The sequence below is a fragment of the Colletotrichum truncatum genome (genome assembly GCF_014235925.2).
Source record: "Colletotrichum truncatum strain CMES1059 chromosome Unknown Contig_0005, whole genome shotgun sequence".
NCBI classification, from domain to species: Eukaryota; Fungi; Ascomycota; class Sordariomycetes; order Glomerellales; family Glomerellaceae; genus Colletotrichum; species Colletotrichum truncatum.
In genome coordinates, this window is record NW_027222402.1 from 3708563 (window position 1) to 3725455 (window position 16893).

Genomic DNA, 16893 nt, shown 5'->3' on the forward strand with positions numbered 1-16893 from the left:
ATCCCCCTAACAAAGGTGCGATCTGATTTTGCCACTGAGAAACTCATGCTGCATTTGAGTATTTTCATTTTTTTGCTCCAATCAGCAAGATAATGAGAATTTCTAGTCCAGAAGACACCATCATGACAAACAGACGCATCAGCCTTATCAGGAATCGACTCGGATTTTGACTTGAGAGCCAATGGGGCAGACTCAAGCCTCCATCATCATCCAAAAGTCATTTCCTTGCTTACGTGCATTAAATTAAGCGGAGTTGTGAGTTGTATAGGCCCATGTTTCGGGGCAATGCACCAGATAGGGGAGCCCAAAGCATCCTGCAGCCTGGTGTTGTTCCAGCCTCCAAAGCTGAACCAGACCCTTGCTTGTAGCCTGCCACCCTGTCTGGCTGCCTAGCCGCCCAGAAGCGAGGTGGTGTGGGTGCGCTAAGAGAGCATAGCTAAATTTCTGGGAAAAATGAGAAAGGCTTATGTCCCCATACCTAAACATCATAGTCCCGTGAAAAGAGGTCAAAGTTGCTATCCTGATGAAGTTCACCCGCCATGGCTGCTAAACGCTTTCTGATAATATTGTTGACGATTTACGACCAATGTAAAGTCCTCCAAATTCATTTCAAACAACGTAAATAGGTGTGATTTGTAGGATCCTCCACCCTGGACAACGTGAGGCCGGATGGTACTCTGACAGAGGCCCCTGGAGCTGGCCCCCCGAGACTAATGCAAGGCTTCCGGGATGGTGAGCCTCCCCCAGCCCACTGGCAGTCACACTGCCTGTCCAATTAATTCGTGATCCTAAGATACTCGCGATCTGGTTGGCTAGCAAAGAGTTCTTAGGCTTCAACTAGAGAGCGCTCCACAATCCTTGATGGTGTTACGGAGGACCTACATAAGCCTCCGGCATCCGCTCCCGTCACCAAGGTGCTAACCTTTAAATTTGTCTCGGGAGACTTTGCCCAGCCGCATCCGACAACCGACCATGATCGGACTTTGACGTTGAAAAGGCGATATTGTCGTTCAAATACAACGGCCGGACCAGTTGCCAATTGCTTGCCCAAGGGCAGACGACAGAGAGCTCGCCGCCAAAATGGCAACTCGTGGCGTCCCACTCCGAAACTTGAGCGACGAATCCAATGATTACTTTAACACGAGTTACAACCCGCGGCCGGTCAATCAATACTTGTCTGATGATGGAGGTTACACAAGCCACGGCGAAACTCCCTTGGATCTTAATTCGACTCCTGGCAGTCATCGTGCATTGTTAAGCAACCCAATCGGTCAAGACGACAACGGAAGCGGGCCCGGGGAGAAGGTCAATGAGTTTCAGAACACGCCTGCAAGATGGCGCCCTTATTGGCTCCGACCTTCCGTCCTGTCCATTTTCGTGGCGTTGTTCTTATTATTCACCGCCTGTCTTCCAGTGATGTACTGGTACTCCCAAGAGCACGATGGCCTGTTGAAAACCCGGCAGAATCTCGTCTACTTGTGGCGTTTTGGCCCAACTGCTGGTAAGCTTGCCTGCACGATAATGAGGAAACTGCCACTAATTTTCTGATGCTTCAGTCCTGACTCTTATCTCCATGTTCTGGAACAGAGTCGAACTGCAAGCGATTCGATATATGCCATGGATGGCTCACCGTCAAGCCCAATTAGATGGACAAGAAGCGGATGTGTCCGATCTCGACTATACAGCAATGCTCTCACCCGTGATCCTTTTTCAGTCCCTTAAAAGGAAACACTTTCTGGTTTTCTTCATCTGCATCGCTTCCTTTCTCCTCAAGCTCCAGATTGTGCTTGCCCCTAGTTTATACAGTCTGGCCAGTATCAGCGTCACCGAGACAGCTGACATCCAGCTGCATAACATCTTCAATACAAGCATTTCAGGCTCTAATGGAACGGACAACAACCCATACCTTATCGCGATGGCGCTCAACAACTTCAACTTGAGCTATCCCTTTGGCGTCAATGAGAACTTGGCGTATCAAACCTTTGGAACTGGGAACGGCACCGTTCGAGGAACGACAGACGCGCCGCTGAAGGCTGTTGTCGACGGCTACTTTTCCGAAATGCAATGCCTGCAACTGGAGGACTATTCCATTCGCAGCACAGAGGTGGACAGGTTGGGATACCATACCTACAATTTCAGCCTCAAGTTTCCAGGTTGCGATACCACCATCCCACACACCAGTTCCCGAATTCTGTGGAACAACAGCACAGCAAAACGCAGTCGGTTTGCAGGCTATTGGGGCCTCAAACCATCCATCCCCGAGCGCTGCCTAAATTTGCCTCAACAAAACAACCAGTCTCTATACCTCGCAGCCAGACTCGGACCATCAACTCAAAACTCGTCTCAGCCCTTTTTGGTTAACGTTGCAGCCGTTCTCTGCACGTCGACCTCCTGGTTATCCAAAGTGGAAGTGGTTGACGACGGAGTAAGCCCAAAAGTCAGGGTGCTACCCAATCAGACAAACACTACAGTATTCTCAGACCTCTGGGCGATGATCAGTGCCAGCGGCGTCGGTAATATGGGCTATAGCGCGACGACTGGCGTGGTTTCCGGGCCGGTTGCAGCAATGAAGACGTTTAGAGGAGAAGACATCAGCACAGGACCAAACGTCACGGATGCAACATTGTATACGAACGAGGCGCTGTACAACTCGGTCATGGATATGTCGAGGACCCTCGGGCCCTTGCTTGCGCATTATCGACGTCGGCAAGACAGCCAGTCTCCGGCCCATGTTACGGGCTCGATTGCCTTGACTTATGATAAGCTGATGGTCACTCAGTGGGTGTGTCTAACGATGGCAGCCTGTTTTGCGTTTCTCAGTCTCCTGATATCTTGCCTTCTCCTTGTTTACAAGAGGCGAACTGCAGTATGGTACAGGGACCCTGCCACCATTCTAGGCAACATGATCTACTTTCGTGACAACCCGCGGTTTGCAGAGCGCGTTGTTGACTACAAATCACCATCAAGGGATCATCCGGTGAACTGGGACCGCTCAGAGTTCACGCCTTTAGTCCTTAGAACATGGGTACGAGCACTGTTTGCCATTTTCACTCTCGCAGTCATAGCAGGCCTTTCTTCTGCACTCAACATTTCGGAATCATCAGATGGGCTTGCAACAGTAAGAGAGGATGGCTACATGCACCTGCTTTGGACTTCACTCCCAGCTCTGGTCATGCTGGGCATAGCCTTGTATGTTAGCTGCTGTGATTTTGCATTCAGAGGTCTGGCAGTTCTCTGGTGTCTATCATCGAGATCCTGCAGTGCAGATGAGCTTGACGTAACGCTGGTGGATATGCTTGGACTCCGGGCATTATACAATTCCCTGCAGAAGCGAGTCTGGACCGTCACGCTCTCTCAGCTTCTTGCGCTTATGTGCGCGTTCCTAACAACTCTCATATCCGTCATCTTCACGGTCGAATCCATCCCGGAGAACAATGCTATTCAGTTGCAGCAGAACTCATGGTTTGGCTCCTTTGAGCTTGGGATCGGCTTGGACGGCTTGAGCTCTTCTCGCAGAAACCGAGACGTGCTCAGCAGTCTTCTGACGCGCCAAGGCGAAAGCGAATTGACGTACCCGCAAAACACTTACAACGAGCTTGTATTTCCAGTCCTTGGTGGCCTTGAGAGCTTGGACACCTCGCCAAACATGACTGTGAAAGCCACCATCCCAGCCGCCAAGCTTCAGTCCACATGTACAAAGCTCTTACCGAACGAGTACAGGGTGAGTATCAAGAATTGGACAGAAGAAACGACGTATTACGAAGGCGACTTTCGCCAACCTTATACCTGCCCTAACGGCAAGCAAGGTAACGTCTCCGATTCAATCACTCTGAGTGCCGCGACCCATAAACTGGGTCTCTCCTATTTTGCGAGCGTGTTTGCGTCACCGGGCAATTTGGGAGAATTGAACACGACTTGCCAACTCGGACTGAGCCCGAACTATACCCTGTATTCGTCATACAGAGTTCAAACCTATGCTTGGGGATTGTATTCCAATGAGAAGAAGGATTTCGAGTATCTATCTTTGTGGAAGTGCAATTACACATGGGTAGAGATCCCTACTACAGTCAACCTAGCTCCCGTCAAAGGGAAATATGTCTTGGATCCTGATGCGCCGCCCCAACCAGATGTGTCCAACAGCAAGCCCTGGGTTCCGACACTAGAGGTGCCGCATCTTAACAACAAGTTTCATACACGTGGTGTTGGAAACGCCTTCCCTCAGTCTATCGTTAGGGACCCCCTCGCAGGACAAATGGATGAGCAATTCACAGTGTTGATAGAGCCGTATGGTCGATTTCCCTTAACGGCATTTAACGATACAAGCCAAGAGGACGGCATCCTCAAGGACCTTCGACGTAATTACGCATTTCTTTCAGCTCAACTTGTCAACCTGGAAAACCGCTACAACATGACTGAGAGCTCGTGGGATAGTCCGCCTCCCGCCGGCGGTCTTCCCGCGGTGAATGCAGTCATCACAAACCATGGTCGGCGGCGTTTGGTTCAGAATCCCACAATTACCTACGTGCTCATTGGAATAATTGCGGTAGTAGCACTGGCCAACATCTGGGCTTTATGTTCAGCTTTGACTCGACGTCTCGTGGGAAGGAGCTGGTTGTTTGACATGGAGGTAAAGGGCCTTGCTCCTGATGGCTTTCACAGCATGGCAGCGATGGGTTCCCTGCTGCAGGGATCCAATGTTGCGAATCACCTTCCCGAGAGTACCGAACTGTTGTCTTCGGATGAGCTTCATGGCCGGCTTTCTGGACTAAATTTCCGACTCGGCTGGTTCCAGAAAGCAATGGGACAAGAAAGTGTCTATACTATCGGGGTCGAAGGAGACGATGGCCTACAGTACTTGGGTAGCAAGGCGAGTCTGGCTACGCAGGATTGATTTCATACATAATTATTTATACATGTTTCTAAATAAACACTGATATTTTGAATTCATTTTAATTGGTCTTGAAAAAACGTGAAAGCAGGAGCGGCAATGGGTTGCAAAAAGACTAAAAAGGAACATGTTGAAAGGTCCATCCAGGATTCGAACCTGGGCTTACGGAAGGAACTAATGTTAATCAGAATCCGACGTCCTAACCAACTAGACTAATAGACCTGTGACTGTGAATTGCTTCACTGTTGTGATTGCACGTTGCAAAATTAGTTCTTGTGGGACGACAATGGGTGGGGTGAAGCCCTCGTTGTGGGTACTGGCGATAGAAAAGGTAGGATGTAAGCTGGCTCCTATGAAACACCATCGATTCAGGGGACATACCTGGTGGCAAAGAAACTTGTTGTAGCAATAAGAAAATGGAATACGAAAATAGAACTATTCTTTGAACTGGATTTTCACATTTTTATTTGTGTAAATCCGTGAGATGGTTATAGTACCTCAGCAGCGTGAGTAAGTGGATCAACTTAGTCAAGAACAACCACAACCAACATACGAACCCATCAGCAGCTCCAAGATGCTTGGAAAAAAGGTTTCGGGTCTGGAACGTTGAGATTTTATACAACGTATAAAGTTAGCGATATGATAGACCCACAAACCAGTTTAAAATTACCTAGGTAGTTGGCCGTCGGACTAGCAATGACCTAGTTGGCTAGAGAAATTTCATCCATCTCCAGCCTGCATCTCAAAATGCTCAAGTAATGAATCAGTTGGTTAATTTTTTTATGCACTTGTGACGCCAACTAGAAAAGCCACAATCTGAAGTGGAATTCAGTTTCATTATAGCCTCGCCTAGACTTCCGTTCGGTGACCCAAACGCGTTCGAAGCTCATGACTTTCTCAGCCTGACGGAGTCGGGGGCCATTTCATCCCTTGCCTGACGCTAACCACAACAAAATAGCCTGGATTTGTGATAGGTCAGTCACATATTTCTACTTTTTCCACATCCAGCCCCCACCGAACACAGCCTCAAGCCACAAGGCTATTAGGCTCTCTATTGTCATTATCGCAATCGTAATGGTACTCATCTTTAATCAGGCTCCGAAGATCTTGTACATTTAAGTGATTATGTGTCCAACTCAATTTGCCTCTCATTCTAGACACAGGCTTACGAATTCTTTCATTCAGGCATACCTGCAAGATTCGCCCACCTGAGAGAACGACGCGTTACGACCTAATCTCCCGAATCCGAGCGTAGCCGGTCATCAACGCGGCCCAAAATGCCAAACCCTGTTAGAAAGGCTTTAAGAAAGTTAATACCTAGTCAGAAGCAGCCTAGAAATAACCACCATTGTCACGCCGAAACAGAAGGGACAAGGTACTTTCAGCCTGATAAGATGTCTTTTCTTAGGCTGCACCCAGACTAACACAGAGCTTTTCAGAGGAAACACTGATTCTGGAAATGCAAACTTCAAGCCCAGGGATAAAAGAACTATATACAATGAAGAACAACCACCGAAGCGAGTCAACACCAGTGCAAGCTGGAAACACCTGTATTCAAATCGTCCGCGATCAGAAATAGAGCCAACCTCACCGTCGCCCGAACGCGCGGTTACCTTTGTTTCAGCTGAACAGGCCTCGGATGAGGCGCAGCCATCCTCGGATCCAACATCGAATAAGCCTTCGCCTCGCACTACTCGCTCATCATCGACGTGGAGCAGCGTGCTCAGCAATAGCGGAAGCTCAATTAAAGCTGGCTTGAAAAAGCTGAACTGCATACCTCCTATCTTTGCTCATTATCCCGGGCGTAATTCTTCTCAACATTCTGAAAAGCACCATCACAGCATATCGAGATCAAGAACGGACCCCACAACCTTGCGAAAGACGCCCTTGACACATTTCAGCCTCGAAAGTTCAGCTTCTGGCACAATTAATGAGATTCATCCAAGACCGATACCTCGCCCCTTTACCTTTCCAAAAACAGGCATGACCAGTTCGGGGAGAAACCTGCAGAGCATCCAGACCCGGCTTCGTGCTAGGAAAGAAACTTCCACAATATTCAACAGGATATGGGAAGAAAAGGCCCTTCCACGTCTGGTAAATACCATGGACGAAAGCTACGGCCGCGACTACATCATTACGGTTCAATTCGACTACAATCACAGCAGGAGAATTGTAGAGATTATGACCGAGGTTAAGCTCCCGGATAATGTAGGCGAGATGATTGAGGATGAGGTTCTGCCTATCTTCAGAGAGCCCAGCAATCCTCTTAGCGTCGGTTTCCACTTCACTGAGGGCAAAGTCGAGCGCTGCGCCGAGACATCCACCGATCCTGAAGTCATGAAAGACGATGGTTGGGACTTTCCAGCGAATACCTCCGTTCATTCTACTCTGATGTTGGGCGACTCTGTCGGCTACAACGGTGGAGATAGCGCAGCAACCTTGGGGCCAGGTATAATGCTGAACGATCGGCTTGGGTTCATCGTTAGTCGTCACTTGTTCGACAACATCCCAGATTATGATGCAGAAAACAGACCGGAGTTTCATCTTGTCCATCCAGCAGAAATTGACTGTCCTAAAGGCAGGCAATCCCGGCGGATCGCACAGCTCTATATTCATTCGGGACAGGCGTACAAGACACAGCAGACGTCAAGATCGCTTGCATGGTTCACGGACAATCAGATTCTAACACAAGCTGTGACGGACTGGGCTGTATGTATCGCAGCAGAGGACACTTTAGCCATGAAGAACTGTCTCCGATACGCACCCAAGGGCATCGAGTTTGAAGACAGCTCCGATATGATACCAGGATTGTCTATGACGAAGCCTCAACTGCGTCTCATTTGTTCTACTGGCCGCAGTAGCGGCCTCAGATATGGTGTAGTTTGCGAGACACCAGCCGTTGTGAAGCACATGTCATCCGGTCAAAGATCGCGTGAGTGGTACGTAGAGAACGCTTTAGGACTCATGAGCACAGAAGACTGGAACAGTGGAGGTATCGGGCTACCTGGTGATTCCGGTGCTGTCGTTGTCGACGTCGAGGACCAAAGACTCATTGGCCAAGTTTGGGGCCGCAATGTCTACAGTGGCAACCCTGGAGTCCAAAGAATTACATACTTTACTCACTTCATGGACATATTCGACGATATTTCCAGGCACCCGTCAAGCTTGGGTTATCCTGTTCTCATGGACCAGAGAGATGAGCGACGTCCGGGAGCACCACCTATTGTTAACCTCCAAGATGGCGATAATAGGGGCTCCGCTGAAGCTGAAGTCGATGGGACTACATTGAGTTCGTCAAGGCGCAGTCGGGCTCAGTCGTCTGCCACAGACGAGTTAACTGTTGCTAGGTCTGCCTCAAACGGCTCTCTAGCATACTACACCAAGGGTGGGACAGAAGTTGATTCAGTCATGAACGCAGGCTTCTCGATCTCGGAAAAGTCGATAGGCATCTCTGCCGCGTTGCTAAAGCCACGACGCAATGTAAGCATTATTCAATAACTGAGGCATGTATGAAGGACGCTCCGTGTTATCAATCATTTTCATTTCCTCATAGCCGTGTATAACTACGTCTTCGAGAACGATGGAAGGTATAGACTTGATGATTATCGACGGAATCGCGGAATGGTTCTGCAACAACATATTATTTGAATTATCTTCAGCGAAACAAACTATCTTATCATTACGTGCATGTCCATGATGTCTTCATTCCATCAAACAACCATTTTAACTCTCCATACCCACAGAACAAACCGATCGTGAGCTACCAGTCACCAGCGCTCTCGTTCGTTTCGCGTGGAAAACGCCTTAGATTTAGACGGGGGTGGCGGTCAGACCACAAGCGGCAGCAGACGCCGTGATCGAGGTGCCATAGTAGCGCCAGATGTTGAAGGTGTTGGCGCACTGCAGGCAGGCGTCGTATCGGGCAATCCACTGGAAGTTCTGGCAGTATCCAGCCTCACGGGAGAGGGTAATCGAAGTGCCTATAACAGCAACATATCAGCACTTGTAGATTCATAAGAAGTCCTCGTCTGTGATGGACTTACCGCAGTTCTCGTGGCAAAGGTAAGCGGGAGTACCGGGAGCAGGGACATCCTGGCGCTTAGCGAGCATAGCCTCAGGGAACTCCCACGAGACCTGGTCACGGTTGACGAGAGGGGTGGCAGAAACGAGGGTAGCGGCGAGAGCCAGAGCACAGGTGACGGAGAACTGCATCTTGATTATGAGGTTTGAAAAGTTGACTTTTCGAGTTTTGTTTGCTGAAATGATGGTTCTGAGTAGACACTGTGAAGTTCCAAGACAAACTTTTCTGCAAACCGGTCTTGTGGAAGACTTTATAGTTGAGACCACACGATACTACTCTGACCCCTCCCATCCGCATGCCTAGAAACCATGCCCGAAAGAGGATATTAATCCTTCCTTCAAACGGCGACCGATATCGCCGGCACTATTGGAAGGAATCTTGGCGAAGAACTCTGACGACCCATGGGGCCATCAGGACCGAAAGAGAGCGGGTTTCTGAGCGTATTCAGCGGGGCCGATTCGTCCCAGAGCCCCTGCATCTGCGTCGTGCCATCTAATCTTATCAGATCATCTGATAATCACCATCCCTGTTACAGTCGGGACGAGTCTTCTTAACGGGTTCCTCATGTCCGAGAGGTACCCACACATGCGGCACTAAAACTTTGATTTACGAGGTTTATTATGTAAATCCTACCCTAGGGTGGTTGCTTCGGAACATCCCAGAGCAGTACCTCGTGCATACGAGGTACTATAAGGAAGTTTCCAATGCTTTGGTAACTAGACTTTTTTCGGTGGAGGGATTAGAATCAGACAGTCTACGAGGAACGGACAGCGCGAAGATGGATCAAACGATTTTATCTTCAATTTTATATGTACAAGAATTATGTCAAATCGAAAGGTAAAGTATGTGACGGAACAATGATTAAGAAAAAAATACAGAGAATGTGATGGTTTAGTTCGCTCGCTCGCCACTAAATGCGTTGAACGACCACGTCCTCAACCGTGGGTTGCTCTCGAACGCCAGGTTCCTTGGATCGTAAAGCACCATGGTACCGTTTGACAACTGAATGTCTAGCAAATAGTTTACGTTAAGGGTCCATTGATCGCGATCGCCCTTGATACTGCTCATCGTGAAGCGGAGCACATCGTCGCCAGTCAAGGTGTGATTGTACACCGCCAGGAACCTCTTGACAGTGCAAATCTCAACAGCCTCGGCGGTCACATCAGTGAAGCTCGTAATGCGGTTCTCAGCGTCGAACTCATGGCCAACAACAACGCTAGAGTTGGCGCAGACAAAGCCGTCCGAGTCGGCAGAATGGGAGGTCTCGAGGCGGACATAATCCCACGGTCCCAGGGCTGGTGGAACTTCAACCTCGGCGGTGTACAGCGTAGTGCCATCGTATGGTGCCATCTTCATCCGGTCGTAGGTGACGGATCTATCGACAGCTGTGTAGTACACCGGCGCCTCGTGCACCTTGCCGACAGTGGGGAATTGCACCACATAGGTTCCCTGCTTCATGGAGGACGCGAACTCTGGCGCGAAGCGGCACATGAGGAAGAAATTACCGACCATGTTCTTGTTCCAAGTAGTCCAGTCACCTAGAGCGATAGTGTACAAGCGTGTCTCAGCATCGAAAGATGTAGAACCAGCGTTGGCACCAGCAGCAGAAAGCTGTTCGCCCTCGACGATGTCGACGATCTGAGGTGGGACAGCGAAAGTGATGGTTGAGTCTGCCGGGACAGGGTTGGGAAGTGAAATTTGCACATGAAGCTCCATCCAGGCTTCAGGGTCGATGATAAAAGGAGTAGGCTCGCGCAGTCGCTGGAGTTGAAGGGATGTGAATGCGTTAGAAAGACCAGTAGGTTCGGCGGTTGCAGCAAGGGTGGTGGTGATACCCGGAACAGATACGGGTGCTGTGGTGGTTGCGACCGCGGAGGTGGTGATGTCGGGTGCAGCTGTAGATGTTGTTGCCACAGTTGCAGTAGACGTCGGGGCCCTTGATGTGAATGTAGCATTCTGGCCGGGAACAGGATCATTGCCAAGCTGGATTGAGAAAGAGTCTGACAGGAAAAGCTGCCAGTCCTTAGGGTTTGACGCATCACCAAACATACGCAGAGCGCGGGTGAAGATGCGATAGCGTCCAGATGGGATGTCGGTTCCGTTGGCGAACGACCTGAAGGTTACAAAACTACCCCTGTTGAAGCGCGCAACTTCGCGCATGGGGAAGTCTAGATAGCTACCAGGCACAACAGGTTGGGATCTGATCGAACCCAGCCAGGCCTTAGATCCGGAGCTGTGCTGAGGTGGGTAGGAAAACTGCTCCGTGGTCCAGTCAACGCCAACCAAATCGATCGAGAACTCGTATGTACCATAACGGAAGGCGAAATAGGTCTCTGGCGAATCGCCTTCGGCAGGTCGGTACACCTTGCCTTGGTGATCCACGGGGAAGAGTTCGCCCGTTGTGTCATCATATCGATAAGATTCTGGGCCGTGGTGCAAAGACGTCCAGTTGTATGTCGAAGCCTCAATACCAATGTAGGGAACTGAAATCAGCTCGTCATTAGAGCCCGCAAGAAGAATCTTGCCACTCCACAGAGCGCCGCTGTCGGCTGCAACTTGAGGGGCTGACAGAGTGATTTCAATATTCTGAGTAGCTCCAGCAGCAACCTTGACAGTCTTTGCCTCCGCAAGTGAGCCGGCAACGGACAACAGAGGTGGGTAGTAAGTGTTAGGGTACCACAGGACGTTTCTGGATGCCACTGTGGAGGCCGTTATGTGCGAGATGTTGTAAGTCACCTCTTCCGCAGCTGTGTTTTGGATGCGAATGACATGGGTGCTGACGCGGTTGTCTGTGTCGTTCAACGAAATAGTCGGTTCCGAAAGCAGTACAGTGGTATAGTCAAAGAGCTTAGCTGCGTCAAGAAGACCAGCACCTTGTTGAGCCAGCGATGCAACTCCGGCAATAACTTTAGCATCGACACTGTTAAAGGCAGGGAGAGAGACAGCAGTCGATGTCAACCGACGGATGAACTCTGCACGGTTCTTCTTTACATGCGCAAAATACAGCGCAGCAACACCGGAAATGTAAGGAGTGGCAAACGAAGTACCTGAGGAGATGGCAAACTTGTTGTCTGGGTAAGCACCGTAAACAACGCCTCCGGGTGCGGATATAATTGGAGAAAAGTCGTTCTCGAAGGTCGGGCCCCAAGACGTGAAACTTGAGATCGTGCCCGAACTGGGAACTTCGGCAGCGAAGGCCGCGGGCTGAGCATCAGCCTTGATTTGCAGGCGAAGAGTGTGGTTTTTGCTGACTTGCGCCAATGCCCATTCGCCAACCGAGGCCTGAGTCACAGCCATAAGATGAAGAGTGTCGGACCAAGCGGTGACGCCGTCCAGGTAATAGGCCCCCTGGTTGTATGTGTCGTACAGGATTCCATAGCCAAAGCCAGCGCTGGCAAGAGCTGAATAGGAGCTTGACGGCGGGCAGACACCACGCTTTGCGAGAATGGCGGTCTCCTCGGAACCGGAGCCCACAATGTTGCATGAGTCGCCGCTGTCGAGGACAATCGGGACATTGACCGTCGCATTGAGCTTTGTCCCGTCGGATGTGACATAAGAAATGTTCAGGGACTCGCCGTTTGAAGAGATAAGAGTTGCTGGCCAACCCATTGTCTGTGAAGCCTCGACTGACCCGACAGATACAACACCGCGGCCAGCAGCAGGCGAGCTTGCAAAATAAGGTCCCATCTCGCCCGAGTTGCCTGCGGCAATGACGACAAGTCTATCTTGAGCAATCTCACTCGCGACACGAGACATGACGGAGTTGGCGTAGCCAGTGTTGCTACCTGCCGATACGGAGATAATGTCGCAGCCATCCGAGTCGGCCGCAAGCATGCCCTTCAGAATGAGGTCGTTGGAAGTCGAGCCCTCGCAGTCAAAGACCTTGTACATATAAATCTCAGAGTCGGGGGCGACTCCAGAGAAGTCATTGTTAGAAGCCGCAATGACGGAGGAAACAAAGGTGCCGTGGCCAACACAGTCGGTCAGCTCGGTCGAGTTCTGATCGACAAGGTTCTTTCCGCCGGCGATCTTGCCAGCCAGAGCCGGATGCGCGACATCAATGCCGCTATCGACAACGCAGACACGCTGGCCTGCACCGGTGAAGTTGCGCTGGTGAAGCTCGTTGACGCGTGTTGCAATGTGCGGGTTCCACTTCTGCGATCCAGACGTGACCTCAAAATCAACGTCCAGGGTGACAGGATACACCGGCCAAGCGTCAGCAACGCCAGGAATGCTTTTGATGTCGTCGATCACTTTTGTGGAGTCATCTTTGGTGATCTCTACGGAAACACCTTTGAAGCGACTGGAGATGGTGGTGAAGTCATCCTTGACTTTGGCGTCATAGCCAAGAGAATTAATATGGTCAACGAGGGAGTCGGTGGGGGATGAGTCCTGTCGCGCGTTGGGACCGGTCGAAGGTTGGAACTCGACGATGTAGCGGCCCTCCGTAGCTTCGGAAGCCGGAGATGCAAGACGGTTACGGCCGGCTGCAAAGCCCTCATCTGCTGCTCTCGCCGGGATGGCGGCGGCAGCAAAAAGGAGGGCTTGCGCAATGTTGTACCAGCGAGCCATTTCTGCGAGATTGGTCGAGGCCGATAGGTTGGCGATTGATCTCAGATCCCAATCCTTGGCATCAGGTACAGACTCGGCTGCAGAAGCTTCAGGGTTACTGGCCAAGAACCAAGGTTCTAAGCTGGTATTTATTCTAGCCCATGCTCTCGCATCTATTCTTACCGAAACCATGCGCGGAGAAAACAAATCCACCTACACGAGGTCTTGGTGCTTCATAATAGCTTCTTAATTACACATTTATGGGCCATGGCGCCGATAACCGGACTGTAACACCTGTTCTGCAGGTGAAAGAAGATGGATGCTACTCCCGAAGCTTGGCAATGCTTAGGAATACTGCATTTGTTAACCCAAATGGGGCAGGTCGTCGAAAACTACTCACTCGACATGGTTGCAAGGGTGAAGTTTATCAGATCATCTAATCAATCTTTGTGGACCCCGAGTTGCAGCTGCTAGGACAAGCGAGCCCTGAGCTGACTGAACGAGTGGGAACTTCGTGTTCCGCGCTTTGCGGTTCAGTAGAAACTCTTGAGCTTGGCCCTCCACTGTATAAACTCAACCGGATGAGCGCTAGAGATGACTCTCATCTCTTTTTTTTCGGCGAAGTTGACCGAGCTCCGAGATGTCCCGCAACACATGGTGTATGTATGTAGTATTGTGCCAGTCCGGTTAGAGACCCCTGTGGGGTGGGGCCTGGGCTGGACTTGGGAGGATTTGCTTTTGTATCTTCGACTTATTAACCTCCTCCCTTCTTTTCAGATTTGCGAAACAGCTTCACATGGCAGAGGAAGCACCCTATTATTACCTGGCATGTATTTGCCTTCATCAGAGCTTGAGATTAATAATCGGAAACAGACAATTTCTCCTCTCATAATATTAACACCTCCTTTTTCTTGCCCTTTTCAGACCTAGAGCCTTTCGTACATACCCAAAGCCACCACTAGTAGATCCTGGTTCCTCAGATCAGTAAAGCGAAAAGACAAACGGCACTCCATGAAAAGCTTCATGGCACCGGTGATTCCTGACCTTCTGATCAAGGTAGAGCAAGTGCCTTCAGACGAGACCAGCTGGCGATCTCTCAAGGAGCAGGTTGCTCTGATCAGATGGCCCCTGGAGCGATCTTCGGGTATGATTGTGGTTTGCTATGCAACCGCTGGCGGCCTGCGTACTGAAATCACACATAACCACTTTACTAGGTATATAATCATTCTATTAATAGACTTAGAGCAACGTGGTGAGACAGGGCATAAGTAAGTGGCTATAGAAGAGTTCGGAAGTGTAGAAGGCACACTACCTTACTGTGAAAGCGCCTGATTGGCCAGTTCTAGAGCTTTTTTATTTGTTTCTTCTGCTCGGGTCTGCTAATACCGCCGAGTACTGAAAGACATGTTTTTTCTTTTTCCTTTGTTCGTGTACCTGTGGTTGCGAATTGCCAATTCGCCTTGTACGTGCGCTACTCTTGACTTGCGTGGTTTGTCTGGGTCGGGTGTGTTCTTGTTCATAGGCAGCTGTGATCTTAGCACCTGTTTGATTGGCCCTCTATATGTTGGAGTAACTAAAAGCTTATGACCGACAATCTGATAGTTATTATAGACTTATAATACCTTCTTAAACCTCAAAGTAGACTTGAGCTTAACCTCTATAACGTAGAAGGTCAACATCTTAGACGAAAGAGGAAGACACAATTACGCATGTCTATTCAATCAACGGTGACAATGTCATGTTGTCACTAAGCTTGGAAATTTCCATTTCAATAGTTACCGTTTCTCCACTCAAGATTAATACGTAGATAGTATGCTGTTCATTACTTGGTGTCTTGCGATTGTGATATCATGGATTGTTTGATAGAGATTGCCAGGACTTGTGGCGCTTCTAGAATTTATATACAGAATAGATGTACTATATTCCAGTACACAATCTTATAATACCAGTGAGAAGAAGAGGCCCGTTTTGGTTCTTCCTCGTTCTGGGCGAGAATGGCTTCTTGTCGCACTTGATGGGATGGTACCGTAAGGAGACGCATAATTCATGGGACTACCAGCAGTAACAATCGCAACCTCCTTGTGGTTTGTTTGCCATGGCCTTCCAGCTGCCAGTTCCGCACTAGGAAGATGTTAATTGAGATCAGGTTTAATGCCAATGCAAGGGAAACAAGCTTCTCTTACCCATGAGTCACAGTTGCTGCGGCATTCGTTCTTGTCTGCCTGGTTACAGTTGCTCACCTAAACAATTCAGGTTAAAATTGTTAAATACACTTATACAAGTCTGACTTACCCAGCTCTCGGGAGGGTCGGTAAAACAGCCCTTGAACCGAGTTGCCCCTGTCAAGGGTTGGAAAAGCAACGCCGAAACAATGGTGATGGTGAGATAACGCATTTTGTAGAGAGTCTGATGACTTTTTGGTGCTAACTGATTTCAGGAATGAGGTTGAGTGCGAGAGAAAGTAGTGCAGATCTTCCCTTGGAGAGAGGTGAAAGAATCAGCTACTTATGGTAATTTCATTTACACTTACTTGGTTCTTGGAGCCTCCGAAATGCCCGTGAAACCCGTGCCTGACTAGTGATGGTTGACTATTCTCACAAGTGTATTAACGCTGCCCCATTCTTCAGAACCTTATATAGATTAAGACAAAAAAGTATATCCTAGTATAGAATAGCAATTGAAATTGTTCTGACTGACAAAAACAGTCTAGATGCAAGGCAACAAGAGGCGGAATTGGGAGGACGCCCCTAAGACATCGAGCCCAACGGAATCCTCAGTACTTTGCGACCTGTGCTATAGACACCAGGCACTGCGGTGTGTGCTATGGATTAGGCCTAAGACTGCAGAGTGGGCTCTAAGACAGTATGTTGCTCTTACAACGAAGCGGTGGGAATCCGTTTTAAGAGCAAAAAAAGGCAAATAAAGCAGAAAACAGAGTTGGTAGTTGTGGGCTTCAATTAGACAAGAAATTAAGCTTAGGCATAACGTCCCACACCCACTTCTGGGCACCCCCCACATTTGGGCACCCCATTTACACCAAAAACGCCGTTTTTCGAAATTCTATATTAAACTAAATACTTTACTTATTAAAGGGAATAAATATATATTAAATAGATTAAGACTTAATTATAATACTTAAGTAGCTATATACTAGTATTATTAATAATAAGTATTATAAATTCAAGGTTTAACATTTATAATACTAATTTACCTAGCCTATATCTTAATATATAAAATAGGTAGAGATATTTAACTAATATGATTAGAATTTTTAAGTAAGATATAGTAGATTTATATATTCTTATACTTAGTAAAAAATTCTTTAAGCTTAGAATAATATTTTAAAATTTCCCTTAAGAAAAGTTTCTATTAT

General features: G+C 48.9%; 5 protein-coding genes across 5 annotated transcripts; 2 read left to right on the forward strand and 3 right to left on the reverse strand.

The window, feature by feature from the left end:
• Positions 1 to 1080: 1080 nt before the first annotated feature.
• On the forward strand, positions 1081 to 4891 carry CTRU02_209081 (uncharacterized protein; the record flags this gene model as incomplete). The annotated part of the gene is made up of 2 exons (XM_036725969.1): positions 1081 to 1501; positions 1557 to 4891. 2 exons carry the CDS (start codon positions 1081 to 1083, stop codon positions 4889 to 4891), a joined length of 3756 nt encoding a protein of 1251 aa, XP_036582162.1.
• A 1274-nt stretch (positions 4892 to 6165) lies between these two features.
• Positions 6166 to 8386, forward strand: CTRU02_209082 (zinc finger protein 585a; the record flags this gene model as incomplete). The annotated part of the gene is made up of 2 exons (XM_036725968.1): positions 6166 to 6263; positions 6328 to 8386. 2 exons carry the CDS (start codon positions 6166 to 6168, stop codon positions 8384 to 8386), a joined length of 2157 nt encoding a protein of 718 aa, XP_036582161.1.
• A 312-nt stretch (positions 8387 to 8698) lies between these two features.
• On the reverse strand, positions 8699 to 9100 carry CTRU02_209083 (uncharacterized protein; the record flags this gene model as incomplete). Its single annotated transcript, XM_036725967.1, has 2 exons — positions 8699 to 8868; positions 8932 to 9100. The coding sequence occupies 2 exons, from the start codon at positions 9098 to 9100 to the stop codon at positions 8699 to 8701; spliced, it is 339 nt and encodes a 112-aa protein (XP_036582160.1).
• Positions 9101 to 9860: 760 nt separating this feature from the next.
• On the reverse strand, positions 9861 to 13541 carry CTRU02_209084 (alkaline elastase YaB; the record flags this gene model as incomplete). Its single annotated transcript, XM_036725966.1, has 1 exon — positions 9861 to 13541. One exon carries the CDS (start codon positions 13539 to 13541, stop codon positions 9861 to 9863), a length of 3681 nt encoding a protein of 1226 aa, XP_036582159.1.
• A 2031-nt stretch (positions 13542 to 15572) lies between these two features.
• On the reverse strand, positions 15573 to 15914 carry CTRU02_209085 (uncharacterized protein; the record flags this gene model as incomplete). Its single annotated transcript, XM_036725965.1, has 3 exons — positions 15573 to 15641; positions 15704 to 15760; positions 15813 to 15914. The coding sequence occupies 3 exons, from the start codon at positions 15912 to 15914 to the stop codon at positions 15573 to 15575; spliced, it is 228 nt and encodes a 75-aa protein (XP_036582158.1).
• Between the last annotated feature and the right edge of the window lie 979 nt (positions 15915 to 16893).